At 60.6% G+C, this 13,325-nt stretch overlaps 2 protein-coding genes across 2 annotated transcripts in view; one reads left to right on the forward strand and one right to left on the reverse strand.

The window, feature by feature from the left end:
* Positions 1-4,010, forward strand: part of TDRD10 (tudor domain containing 10) — a 29,720-nt gene extending 25,710 nt beyond the window's left edge. The window contains exons 6-12 of the mRNA XM_056122802.1: positions 922-957; positions 1,213-1,300; positions 1,791-1,938; positions 2,046-2,191; positions 2,364-2,518; positions 3,804-3,874; positions 3,978-4,010. Coding sequence (XP_055978777.1) covers positions 922-957; positions 1,213-1,300; positions 1,791-1,938; positions 2,046-2,191; positions 2,364-2,518; positions 3,804-3,874; positions 3,978-4,010 — 677 coding nt within the window. The remainder of the gene's footprint in view (positions 1-921; positions 958-1,212; positions 1,301-1,790; positions 1,939-2,045; positions 2,192-2,363; positions 2,519-3,803; positions 3,875-3,977) is intronic.
* Positions 4,011-6,030: 2,020 nt separating this feature from the next.
* On the reverse strand, positions 6,031-12,935 carry UBE2Q1 (ubiquitin conjugating enzyme E2 Q1). Its single transcript, XM_056122673.1, is given in 14 exon segments — positions 6,031-6,519; positions 6,843-6,909; positions 7,097-7,192; positions 7,392-7,440; positions 7,524-7,582; positions 7,669-7,759; positions 7,850-7,910; positions 8,068-8,152; positions 8,358-8,498; positions 10,052-10,102; positions 10,686-10,790; positions 10,951-11,055; positions 12,473-12,706; positions 12,708-12,935. Coding segments are annotated over 14 exon segments (1,269 nt in total). The 5' UTR covers positions 12,801-12,935; the 3' UTR covers positions 6,031-6,487.
* Positions 12,936-13,325: the final 390 nt, after the last annotated feature.

A 13,325-nucleotide genomic window follows, 5' to 3' on the forward strand; every position in this document is an offset into this window, starting at 1 on the left:
AAAGCCCAACCCATTTTCTTTGATTGGAGCAGGGTGTGTATGATTTGGGTCACATCTGGTGGTGTTCAAGGTTTACTCCTGACTCTGCACCTAGGGATCTTTCCTGGTGGAACTCAGGGCACCCGATACAGTGCTGGGGTTGACCGTATACAAGGCAGGCACCTTAGCCCCAGTGCTGCCTCTGGCCCCTTGCTGGTGAATTGGTGCAGGAGCTGCGGAGGGAGGAATCTGGCCCGAATATCTGGCGAGGGCAGCGGGTGGAGAAGGCAGGTGTGGAAACAACGGGGCTTTGAATGAAGGGAGCTGAGAGGGCAGTGGGTGGGGGGGGGTGTGTGGGAGGATCAGACCCAGGGGCCCTTTGGGTAAGTCCCCTTCTAGGGCTGTGTCCCCGAGGGGCACTGAGCCCTAGAGAGGGGCAGGGGTGTGACACCAATGGTGTTGAGGGCACGGGCAGCTCAGGCAATGAGAGTCTGCTGCTCCCCAGAGGCAGGCTTACCAGGTTGGTGTGAGGAGGGCAAAGGCGTGAAGAGGCCTGTGGCAGAGTCCTGGGTGCTGGCCTGGCTCAGTGGGGTGGGGGTGTTTCCTTGCAGCAGTGGAGGGAAGGCAGTGTGGCTAGGCCCAGGGGCTCTGCCTGGCTTCCAGCAGGTCCCTCCCATCTGTCTTCTGTTCCTCCTGCAGGAGGGGCCCGCGGTGACCTCACAGGTGCCAACACTGGTAAGTCCTGCTGGAGCACTTGGAGTCCCTGGAGGTGGGGGTGGGTTGGCAGGGTGTGTGTGGGGGGGGGGGGGCGGTAGTCCTTGCAGAGTCTCTGAGCTCAGAATCTGGGGGCTGCCCTGTCCCCCTGCAGAGAGCCGCTCGCCAGGCTGGGCAGTGCCACTGGCAGAGGGTCAGAGTGTGTTGCTTTTCCTCCTCAGGGTGCAGAGGAGACATCTGGTGAAGTGTCTGCCAGAAGCCTGGGTGAGACTCGTAGCCCCCAGTGTGTCTCTGCAGGCTGATTGCAGACCCTCTGTGCAGAATGGCCCCATCTGGTACTCCCGAGAGCTTTCTGGATTGCAGAGGGGTGCCCAGTACCCCTTCCTGCTGCCCCAGAGGCTGGAGGCTGAGCCCTGGAGTCCTGGCCAGCAGTACTGTGTCCATCACATCCTACCTCAGAGGGCGGCGCCTTCTGGGGGGGCAGGGGGTGCCTCCAGGACTCTACTTTCTGCTTTGCAGCTTGTGCACTGCCCACTGCTAGGGCCGGGGACATCCATACAGTTGAGAAACCCGGGACACCCATCTTTGCAGTCCCCATGGAGATGAGGTGAGCTGAGCTTGAGAAACCTGCACACCTGCAGTTTCTGGGATTCCCAGCAGGGGCGCCACACCCAGATTTCTCCAGGCTGGCTCCATAAAATACCTGGAGAGACCTGATCAGCCCCCAGCACCACAGTGTCCCTGGAGCCCCACCAGGAGTGATCCCTGAGCACAGTCAGGTTGTGCCCCCCTGAAAAAAAAAAGAATTAAGTTAATAAAATACCCACATCCCTTGATATGCCCTAAAGCCCCCAGCTTCCCTACCCTGGGACCCTGGGTGCCAGGAGTCATCGTGTCTCTTGTGAGGCTGGGGAGGTTGCACTGTGGACACCTGCTGTGCACGTGTTGTGTGTGCCTGGTGCCAGATGGCACTGCTGAGTCCGTTGGCACTGTCCAGCATGGCCCCCAGATCAACGACTCCGAGCCGGCTGCCATGCCCCTGTCGCCCGGGAGGGGGCGGTGTGGCGTCGGCCCCGGCTCACCTGCTGTCCCCGCAGGGGCTCCTTCCTGGCGTTGCTGCTGCGGGAATGCTTCCGGGACCTGAGCTGGCTGGCCACCATCTGCAGCGCCAGCGGGGAGGTGGGGCTGCTGGTCACCAGCGTGGTGCCCCAGACCCCGTTCTTCTGGGCCATGCGCATCACCGAGGTCTGCAGACAGGCGCCCCTCGCCCCGCGCCGCCCTAGGCTTTGGGGCGGAGGGTGGGGGCATCCATCCCGGCGACGGGTGGTGAGGCCGAGCCGTGTGCCCACCAGGCGCTGCACAAGAACATGCAGACGCTCTTCAGCAGCCTGGCGGAGGCCGAGGAACGGCAGCCGTACCTGCGGGACGAGGCGGTGCAGCGCGGGGCCCGTGGCCTGGCCGAGCTGCAGCTGGGCGACCGCGGCTGTGCCTGGAACAGGTGGGGGCGCTGGGGGGCGGCCCCCAGGCGCCTCTCAGGCCTGTCCCCTTTGCTTTCTGTTCGAGGCTACCTCTCCTGACCCCGCGCCCGAGGACAGTCCTGACTGCTGCGCGATTCTCGCTCTGGCGGCCACAGCACAGGGCACCGCCCCCTTTTCCCGCCTCCCCCCTAGGTGCTGGGTGCTGGAGCGGGTGGGCGCCTGGGCCGTGATCATGTTCATCGATTTCGGCCAGACGGCCACCGTCCCCGTGGGCTCCCTGCGCAGCCTGGAGAGCGACGCCTTCTGGACCGTCCCCCCGCTGACTCAGCCCTTTGCGCTGGAGCAAGGCGAGTGCCCTGGTGGGGTGAAAGGCTGGGAAGGGTTGTGCTCCCCATACTTCAGGCTTCTCCCCATCCAAGCCTCCCCTTGCAGAGCTGCTAAAGGGTTGCCTCTTTGTGCTGTGTGGGGCTCCGTGAACCTGTATTCCCCGAGGTGTTGGCCAGTGTCTGAGTTTTCCAGGCAGCTGGGGAACCACTGTCCTCCATTTCTGCCTCAAGCCAGTCAGTCGTCTTTCACCTGTTGCCTGCACGGAGTTTGGAGGTTTCAGCAGACAGGGATTCTGCTGGGGAAGGAAACGAGTGTCTGAGATCAGGACTAGGTGTCCCTGAAATGGGGACATCCCCCTGGTCCTTCCCCTTCTCGAAACTGGGGTTCGACGAGCTGTAAATAGGAAAGAAGTCTTCCCGGGATGGGAGGAGGTGAAGAGCCAGTCCTGGGGCTGGAGAGAGAACAGTCTGCTTTGTATCCCCAGCATGGGCCAGCAGCCGTCTCTAAGCCCCACTGAGTATGACCAGTCCCCTCCCCGCAGATACAGGGATGAAAGGGCACCTTCCTGGAGCACCCCAAGTCTTGTGCTCAGTGGTCAAGGGTGCCACCCAGAGGCCGACATGGCCATTGCACGAGGCGGCCCCAGCTCCAGGAGGGCCCCTTGGGGTGGGGATGGTCCAGGAAGAGAACAGCCCACGCCCTATGTCACCTCGCGTGTGAGCTGAGCTCCGAGAGGGCAGGAGGAGAGTGTTCCTCATCCTGTGGATGAAGAGAGTGAGAGCACAAGAGACCCGCTTGCTGGGCATGAACCAAGATCTTCTGGGGCAGGAGCAAGGATTAGGGTCACACGTGGTAGTACTTGGGGGACCACATAGTGCCAGGGATCTGCCGTATGGGGGTCAGCAGTATGCAAGGCAGAGTCCTTCCGTAGGCCCTGCCCTCGCTCTCCTGCTCCCAAGATGCCCTAGATCAGCCCGTCTCATGGGCCTGGGCAGTGTCAGTCTGGTCCAGGAGAGGGGAAATTCTCTGCAGTAGTGGGTTCTTGCCAGCACCCCACTCTGCCTTGTTCCCCATGCAGGACATGCAGGATGCTCTCCCTGCTCACTCAGCCCCGGTGCTCTCTCCGCTGCAGCCCAGCACTCCGAGAACACAGGCGCTCCCTGGCAGAAGGGCTCTGCTGTCTGGGCTCATTGTAACCCTAACAGTGCTTTACTGAAGGCTCGGCACAGACGGACCATAATTCCTGCCCACACGTCCCTCCCTCTCCTCCTGCCTGACCAGGGGGTGCTGTCCTTTGTTTTGCAGGTGTCTTGGGTTCTCATCAGATCAGCCATTGTATCCTCAGAGGGAAAGTCACAGGCACTTTGGGGTTGGAGGTAACTGCCCTGTTTTTCCCCTCCCCGAGGAACAGACTGAAGCTATCCAAGGGCAGGTGGGGACACCTGCTGTTCTGCCCTTAAGACTTGCTTTCCCTTCTAGCCACACATCCTGAAGTTTAAAGAATTTAAATAGAGGGGAAGAGCCAGGCACTTCCAGATCCTCTCAGATCCACACTCCTATAGCGCCTGCGTTTCCCCCTTCATCCTGAGGGGTGACCTGCTGGTTCCCAGTATGGATTTCATTCTTGTTTTTTATACAAGAGCAGACTCTTGCTTTCTCCTGGGCTTTAAGGTTCCCCGATGCAGGAGGCCTTTGGACCCGAGGAGACTTCCTTTAGTTGAAAGCCCAAGGCAGGCAGGATTTCTTCCCCGTGTCTTGTCTGCAGTCCAGAGCATGAGGAGCGCGCAAATGAAGTGGCCCTTCTCGCTTCTCCAGGCACCCCGCGGCTGACTTGGGTGGGGGGCCTTTAGTGAGCACGTGATTCACAAACATCATGGCTATCATGTGAATTGATGAATAAATGTTGGCATGGTTCTTGCGTTGCAGTGGCCAATTGCTGTCCAGACAGCTCTGCCCCCCACCTCCCCAGTGACCACATCCCAAAGGGCTGCCCACTCGCTCTGCTCCAGGCTTGAGCTGTGGCTCCTGTGTGGACCCAAGGCACAGGGGGGTGACCCCAGTTTCACTTCTCCTTGCCTTCTCCCGGAAGGGAAAGTTGCCTAGGATGATGTGACCTTGACCATTTAGTTTATACTTTGTAACTTCATTTAAAATCCTAAACTTAAGGTCCTAAAAGGAAGTGTTGCGTATAGCAAGAAAATTAAATTTCTGAGCAGTGACCCAGCTCACTGGAACTGTGAGGTTTCCTGTATGTTGGCTGAACAAAGGCTCCGTTATGTAAATAATGTTATTAGAACCGAACTATTTAAATAATTTTATTTGTTCCATCCTTTGGTAGATGAGAAAAAATACATTACAAAATACGTAATACAGAGATCAGAACCACAATACACAACTAAAAAACAGTCTACGTTCCTGCCAGGGCTGGTGGCAGGTCCAGGAGAGCCCAGACCATGAAAATCAGATTTTTGCTCCATGGATCAAATTTTCCCCTAAGTTCCTTCTTTACCTCCGCCTCAGCATACATTAGCACCCCTAATGGAACAGGTGTGGAGTTAGAACAGCATTGAGAACTCTCTGTCACCTAAAGCAGCAAGGCCGGGGGAAACGGCCAATGGAAGGTTGCAGTCTCAGAACATTCCAGAACTCCCCTGGCATCCTACTGGCTCCCAGGCCACAACAGTCTTCGCTTTTGAAACTCAGGGGCTTCTCGCTGAGCCCTCTTGGCTGTGTATGTCAGTCACCTGGCCACTGCTGGGCCTCAGGGGCACTCAGGCCCTCGGAGGGCCCATAGGCAGGAGCGCGCCTCTTTCCTCCCAACAGCATGAAGTTGCAATGTGGTAGCTCAGCGGACACCGGGCCCCGTGCTCCCCTTGCCAGCAGTTTCCTGAGCCCCTGGAGGGGTGAGGACAAGGCATACAGATCAAACCAATCCCTCCAATGATGCCCACCCAAAGGCCAGGCCTGGCCTGGAAGGATTTGCAGTTCTCCGAGACCACAACTTCAGAGCCGTGCCCCTTTCTTTCCAAGACCAGATGAAACGAGGGGTGAGGGGGTAAGGGAGCCACTGACCATGACCCTCCAATTCCTCTATGTAGCCACTTTTCCAGCGGAGGGAACCAACGCACAGCCGAGTTGCAGCCAGTGTTGCTGAGCAGACGACCACGTAGACACTTAGGCCCCCAAACCCACTCATGTCAGAGCAGTTCTGTGAAACAGCCTCTTAAGCCTTGTCGTTTTTCTTAGAACTCTGCAAACATTCTGACTGGAAGAGCAATCCTAGAAACAAGGTCATTTCCGCCTACTATAGCATCTCAGGCAGGCCCGGCGCCGTGTCCCCAGGGCGTGGGCACTGGACACTCCAGAGGCTGCAGGGAGCACGTGCTTCCACCTCGCCGGCCCAACAGCAAAGCGCAGCATCTCCTCTCCCAAAGCCTCAGGGGCCGGGTACCCCCACCCCCCAAACCGCCCAGCGGCTCAGGAGAGAGGGCAGAATGTGGGAATCAAAAGAAAGATGAGTCAAGACCAGGTCTTCAAATTAACAAACTGTAATTGTTTTCCCAAAGATACATTTTTTTTTTCATACACATCCATCATACACTGTAACCAAAAAAAGCAGTGTACATGAAATAAGAGAAAATAAATTAAAAATCCATAGCATAGGTAAGGAGGCTCTAGTCTGGAACACAGCTGAGTTCCCAGCAATAGAAGGAGGCTCGAGAGTTTCTTTTAGAAGAATGCCTGCTAGCAAGGGTTCCAGCCAGGTGTTGGTTGGTCTGTGAGTCGTTCTTGAGTACTTGAGACAGTTCTGTGTGTGTGTTTTTCCTTAGCGTTTAGAATAGCCATCATTGTCCTGCAATAGGCAGAGCTATCACGTCCAGGAAAAATGAGGGAGGGAACCACAGAGGCAGCGTGAGACCCAAATACAGCATTCAAAGGTAATTGGTCCAGTGGCGCCTGGGGAGGGAGAAGGGGGCCGGCCCCCAGGGTTAGCCGTCTTCCTTTGGGGGTGTGTACCAGCCTGCAAAGAAAGCCAAGACCAAAGTGAGGAAGAGCTGGCTGTGGTCCCTGCTCCCAGCCCCTGCAGACAGTCGGGAAAGGGATCGTGTGTACGGGAGGGAGGAGGGAGAGGCTGAGACTGCTGCAGGGGGGGAGGGGGCACAGCACCCGTCCTTTGTGCTTCCCTGGGCACTGGGGGAGGGGAACCATCTCCCCAGCCTGTCTTTGGAGCAGGTACGTTAATGGGACCGAGGGAGGCAGGGGGTGGGGGTCTTGCTATTTAGCAGGAAGTAAAACCTCAGGCCTGGCAAGTGTCCCAATCTCCGATGCTGGCTCCAGCCTCACCGTTTTTTTCGTGGATCTGCACCAAGGACTTGTAGGACTGCTGTGCTCTTGTCAGACTGTATTGAGACTGGGGAGAGGAAGCCACCGTCTCAGCCATGTTAGCAGTGGCTCTAACGCACCTGCCCTTCCCTCAGTCACCACCCAGCGCCTTGGCACTCCCCAGGAAGTCCTTCAGGGAGTGATTCCACAGCCTCCCCTTGGCCAGCATGTGCCCTCCCGAGCCCGGGCCGCTCCTGCTCCCTCCGGGGTCTCACTTTGTTGGCTCCAAACTGCACTCGCGCCTTCCCCTTGACCAGTGTGGCGCTGATCTGCATTATCACAGACTCTATGGAGTAGGCACTGCTCCAGCCCTGCGGGTGGCACATAACAGGGTCAGGAAAGCTTTCCACAGAAGCCTCCACTCCAGCACAGCCACCACTACCGAGCGCATGGGTCAGTAGGGCGGGCCCTGCCCGGCACAGTCAAAGGGTCTCATGGGGTCTCTCACCCGACCCACAGGGCCGAGCATAAGGCTCAGCCCAACGCTGGCCAGGACAAGGACAGGCTCACCTGTTTGGTGAGAAGTTCCATGCAGATGGCACCTCCGCCCAGAACATACCTGCAGGGGAAAGGCTAGTCAGTGTGGGCCTGAGCACCTGGTCCTTTCCCCCCCTCCACAGCAGGAGCTGCCCGGAAACTCACCCTCCAGAGAGGACCGGAGACACAACCCTGACGAACGGCGGGTCAAAGGGAAAATTATCCTGGGGGGAGACAGGGTCCAGTTAGGAAGGGCCGCCCTCCAGAAGGGCAGGTGGGGGAGGAGGGGTGACTGGAAGGACAGTCTCACTTTAAAGGAAAAGTTGAGGAGAATGAAGTCGGCGCCTTCCTTCTCTTTGAGGATCTGGAGATCGTTGTGCAAAGCGCTGTCCTGGTCAACTCTGAAACAACGGGCCTGCCCTTAGCACCTGGCACCACAGGCACCTGTGGCGGACCTGTCCCCAGGGGCTCTCTAACCACCCCCCACTCACTTGAGGAGTTTGACATTCCAATCGTACAGGCTGTCATTCACGAGTTCCACTGCATAGTTTCCTGGAGGAGGGGAGGGCAGGGGTAAGCGGGTGGGTGGGGCGCAGCACACAGGCTTCTAGGTGCACCCGCAGACAGGCGCAGCCCGAAACATCTGTGTATCCCAGAACCTTGGTGTCCCCAGCATGACACTCCAATGGCCCCGCAGAAGTCAACTCACCGCCTTTGAAACTCTGTGATCGGTAAATATCCCTGAGCTCCTTCATCAGCCGGTCAGTGGCCTGCACCGAGCCAGACACTGCACCCTGCACCAGAAGGACGAAGTGCAGCTCAGCCACAGGCTCACACTCACGGGGCAGCGTGTAGGGGATGGACGCCAAGGTCGGGCCCATCACAGCCCTCTCCCAAGTGCAATCTTACGCCAAGGTTGGGGACTATGGGGGGTGCTGGCCTACGACCCCCCCAGTCAGCCCCGCCACCCAGCCCGGCCTCACCCCAGAAGGCACGTACATTTAAGTAATCTTGCCTCTGGTTCTTTTTGATTTTCTCTAATATGGCCAAGTTTTCCTTCCCGATGCCATCATCTTCAGATTTCTTGCCCTCAGCTGGCTCTTCCTCTTTCATTTCATAGTGATCTAGATCTTCTGTGTCCTGGGACAGGTGTGAGGTGGGAGAGGGAGGAGAGAAACCAATACAAGCTGGGAGAGGGCCCATGAGTGACCTTCCCAGAGCCACACGCTGAGGAGGGCTGGTGAGCACAGGGCCCTTCCCACCTATGACACCCAGCCCTGCAGGCACCAGGCAACCCTACGAGGTCCTCAACAGCAGAACAGCCCAGGGAAAGCAGGCAGGGATCCTGCCCGAAGATTTCCTGAACCCTAACACTGTGTCGTATAGCTCATATCTCACCAGGTGACTGAGGAAGCCCAGGCCTGTCCCAGGATACAAGGAGGGTGTGGCCCAGGAAGGGAGGAGACTGAGCAGAAACCTGGGCCCCTCCCCACCAAGTAGCGAGCAAGCACTTCACCATGCAGAGGAAGGACCCCACTTCCAGGGCCCAGGCCCGACACAGAGGGGTGGGGTGTGGGGGAAGGAATGCGTGTAGCCTCACCAGCCTCTTTGACTGGAGAGCCACCTCCAGAGCCACTCAAGTCCCACAGAGCTGACCCGGATGGGCGTGAGAGCCAGACTCCCAGCGAGCAGTGCGTGCCCGTGAGGAGGGTGGCTAACGCCTACTGTTGGTTACAGCAGAGATGGGTCGGATGGACACATGCTCCCCGGACTCAGAAGCACAGCTCCACAGCACTAGCAAGCCTGTCTCACAGAGCACTGAGCTCCAGCACAGCAGGCAGGGCGTTTGCCTCGAACATGGTCAACCCGGGTTTGATCCCCAACATCCCATATGGTTTCCCCAAGCACAGAGCCAGGAATAACCCCTAAGCATTGCTGCGTGTGGTCCCCCTCCACCTCCTGGCCCCCGAAAGCCTTAGCAGAGCTAGGATGAAGTGGACTTCAATGCAGAAAATCTGGGTTTGATCCAGCACTGCATATTCCCCCACCGCCTGCTCCCTAAGCACCACCGGGTGTGGCCCCCAAACAAAGACAACCAAATTCTGACTCAGATGGGAATATAACTATAATATTCTGCAGTAACAAGAGTATCAGGTTATCATTATTTGACACTGATGTACCTACCAACACTTAATCCAACCTTCAAGACAGCTGTGGAGATACTACACTCCCTTCTTCTACTGAGAAAACACAGTTTCAAAGATGAAGTGTGCTCCATTCTGGAGAGTTCCACACTCCATTTGGGCTGAGTAATCTGTTAGTTCACTCTACCCTGGGAGTGCCCGGTCCTTCTTGGGGCACAGCTCCCCTTTACCTTCTGTCCTCCTCTCTCTAGCGTCAACACCCCCATTCAATGAACCAAGACCACAGCGTGTCCCAATCAAGACAGAAGCGACTGGGGATGCTCGCTCAGATCTCCTCCAAGGCCTCTGACTGGACTTCGCTGACTAGCTGAACAGATGTGCCCTCGGCCTCCTGGGCCCAGCATGGCACAACCCTCTCTGACAGGGCTGCTCGTAGGCTGCAGCCCGTCTTCTGTCCTCAAGCACTTCCCCCCTCTCGTTCTGGCCTGCAGCGGTGCGCAGTGAGCCTGACTGCTGCTGACTGAAGGGTTTCCCACCAATGCCGCCTACCTCAGGCATCTCCTCATCTTCATCCTCTGAAGACACGTCCTCCTGTGTGCACTGCAGCGGGGAGGGAAGAGACGGCAATCAGGGCCCCAGAAGTTTCCTCGAATGCAGCCTCGAACCCACTCCTGAGCCTCCAGGCCTGGAAGCTATGCCCACAGGCTGCCAGGCCCTCTGCCACCCAGATGGGAGTGGACGCCACAGCCTAGGGAATGACTTTACCACCTATTAGCCAGCTACCAGATGCCAAGGAACAAGAGAGGAGCAAAATGATGGTCTGCTATCTGCCTCCCCAACCCCAGTTTGAATTTCCCAAGTACCCAACCCAGATTGTTTCTTGGTTCTTAACAAGGGGTCTCAGCTGAGTCGCCCCTTAGGACCACCACCGCTAACACCAACAGTAAGAAGTCCCCTCCCTCTCCACATGAGGAATACGGCCCACGTCTGGGGAGCAGAGAGGAAGCTAGTGGCCAGCGAAAGCAAGGCCCTCACTCATCTGCAGTAGAAAAAGGCTGAGAGTCACAGTGCGCGTGTGGCGCGGGTGGGGTCGAAGCAGCTGCTGAGAGCACCACTGAGCGTGGCTCAGCCATCTTAAGTGGGGCGACCCTGCCCAACAGGGCTCAAAGCCCCCCATTCTCACCTGCTCTGCTGGCAAGGGCTGATCCAGCATCTCCACATCTGGGTGCTGAGGCAGGTTATAGAGTTTACACAGGTCGGAGATGATCCTCTTCAGATGCTGTAAGAGCTGGGGGTAGGGGACCACCATGACCTCAAATACCCCTTCCCCACCCCAGGGTGGACAGGGACAAGAGTGAGCCTTACAGCACTCTCCACCCACCCATATCTTTGTGCCATGAGCTTCAGAGGAGGAAATGTACCCACACCCCAACACCAAGGCCCCTCACCAGGGTATTCCCTTTCTTTATGTCCACTAGCCTCTCCAGGACAGCAGCCAAATTAGGGTCATCGGACTCCACCGACCAGATAGGGGGCACTGCAGGGTAGGACTCCTGAGGAAGAGAGATGGGAGGGCATCAGATTGGAGGCCGGGAGAAGCCAAGAGCCCGCCCTCCACTCCCCTCACTCCATGGAAACCCAGGTCAGTTAGATAACCTAGCGGCATCCCCCAAACACAGCCAGGAGACAGTCCCCGAGGGGACCCCTGTCGCATGCATGCTGGTTCTTTCCCTGAGCAAACCTGGGGACACTACCCCACTCGGCTACTGCTGAGCAGACTACACCCTCGCAGCTCCCAGCCTCACGCCCCATCCAACCCAGGCCCCTGACTTTCTGCTTCTACAATTCCCCATGTGAGGAGAGGGTGACCAGATCCAAACTCCATGAAAGGGAGGATCACGACCACTGTCCCGGGGAGCACTGGCAGAGCCCCTTGCCCTCACTAGAGCGGGCAGGGAAGGGGGAAAAGGGTCACGAGGGACGATAAGGGCACTCCTGAGGCAGAAACTTGGCCCTCAGGGGCCACAGGTCAGACCAAGAGCCCCTAGCAGGGTCCCCACAGGGCCAAGGGCAGCTGGGAGGGCAGAGAGATGCAGACCACCCTGAGAAGCAAGAGACCCCCTCAGGACACGCACCCCCTTCCACCCGTGGGGCTCTGCCCACACTGCTCAGGGCAGGGAGCCCCAGGTGGCCGACTGGGGTGTCCCCTGACCTGCGGGAGGGGAGGGGGCTTTTCCAGAAGGACTGGGTTAGGGTTAAGGTGGGGAAGGGAGGAAGAAACCTCAAATCCTGTGCGCAGCAGCCAGCCCACCCAGGCTCAAACTTATCTCAGCAAACCCACCGAAAGGGAAAGTGGCGCCAGCGCCCCGAATCCCACTCCTGTCCCGCAGGAGCTTCTCCCGGAGCCCCCCGGTCCGACGCAGGGACCGTCCCAGCTGCTGCACCCGGCGACATCTGGGCCAGGCCCCGCAGGACGCCCCTCCCGGGCACCCACCCGCCCGGGGTGCTGGGGGGCGGGCAGGTGGGACTTGGGGAGTCCCGCCTGCCCCGCCTGCCTGGGAGTGAGGGCCGGTGGGGGCTGGGAGCAAAGCCCCCCACCCGCTTCCTACCGCCCGGGACGCCCCGCGGGCGCGGGAGGGGAGAGGCCCATCCGCCGGCGGCCGGGGCAGGGGAGGGTCAGGGTCAGGCCCCAGAATAGAGACTCCCCCGCCGCGAGAGACGAACCCCCGAGCTGCACGCGGGGGTCCCACAGGTGGCCGGGCCCGAGCTCCGCGGAGGGGCCGGGCGGGGGGCGCGGGCACGAGGCCGGGGCGCCCCTCGGGGACCCAGGGTCCCGGCGCCCCCCCCCAACGCCTTCCCCGAGCGAGGGCCGGGCGCGGGGCGGCGCGGCGGCCACGGCGTGACCCCGGGGGGAGAGGGGCGAGCGGCCCCCGCGGCCGGCCGGGCTCGGGGCGCACGCGAGGGTCTCACCGTGATGTTGCAGTGGATGCGGACGGGCTCGCCCGGGCCCGAGCCCCGCGGGGGCAGCTGCGGCCCGGGCGCGGCCCCCGGCGCGGCCCCTCCGGCCCCGGCCAGCAGGAACTCGCAGCTCAGCTCGTCCAGGCAGGCGCTGGCGATGCGGAAGCGCTCGTGGCCGCGGTGGAAGATGGACTCGAGCAGCTTCAGCTCCCGCCTCAGGCAGGGCCCCGGCCCCGGGCCCCCCCCCCGGGCCGCCCCCGGCCCCCGGCGCCGCCCCCTGGCCCCCCAGCTGCTGCCCCGGCCCCGGCTGCTGCTGCCCCTGCGGCTGCGGCTGCTGCATCCTCCGCTCCGCTCCGCTCCGGGGCCGGCGGGCCGGGAGCCTCCGGCCTCCGCTCCGGGCTCCGCCGCCGCCGCCGCCGCCGCCGCCGCGGTCCGCACTTCCTGATCCCCCCTTCGCCAAGATGGCGCCGCCGCCACCTCCGGGACGGGCCCCCCCCTCCGCTGCCCGCCCCCCCCGCCGCCGGAAGCCGCGCGCCCCGCCTCCCGCTGCCGCTCCCGGCGGCCCCGCCTCCCGCCCCCCTCACGTGACCGCCCGGCGCTCGCCCCCCTCACGTGACCGCGCCGCCTTTCCCGCCCCCCGGCTCGTCAGGGGCCCCCTCCGCCTGGGCCCCGGGGCCCCGGGAGCGCCGCGGCCGCGTGCGCCGACGTCGTGCGTGCTTGCGTGCGTGCGCGCGCGGGCGGGCGGGCGGCCTCCCCGTCACGTGACCGCGCCGCGTGCTCCCAGAGGCGCCCCGCGCGCGGCGCTCGGCTTCCTGCTCCGGTTGGCGGCTGCCGCGCTGAGGGGCCGAGGGGGCCGGGGGCGGCC

This window comes from Sorex fumeus, unplaced genomic scaffold (assembly GCF_029834395.1).
Source record: "Sorex fumeus unplaced genomic scaffold, SorFum_2.1 ptg000047l, whole genome shotgun sequence".
NCBI classification, from domain to species: domain Eukaryota; kingdom Metazoa; phylum Chordata; class Mammalia; order Eulipotyphla; family Soricidae; genus Sorex; species Sorex fumeus.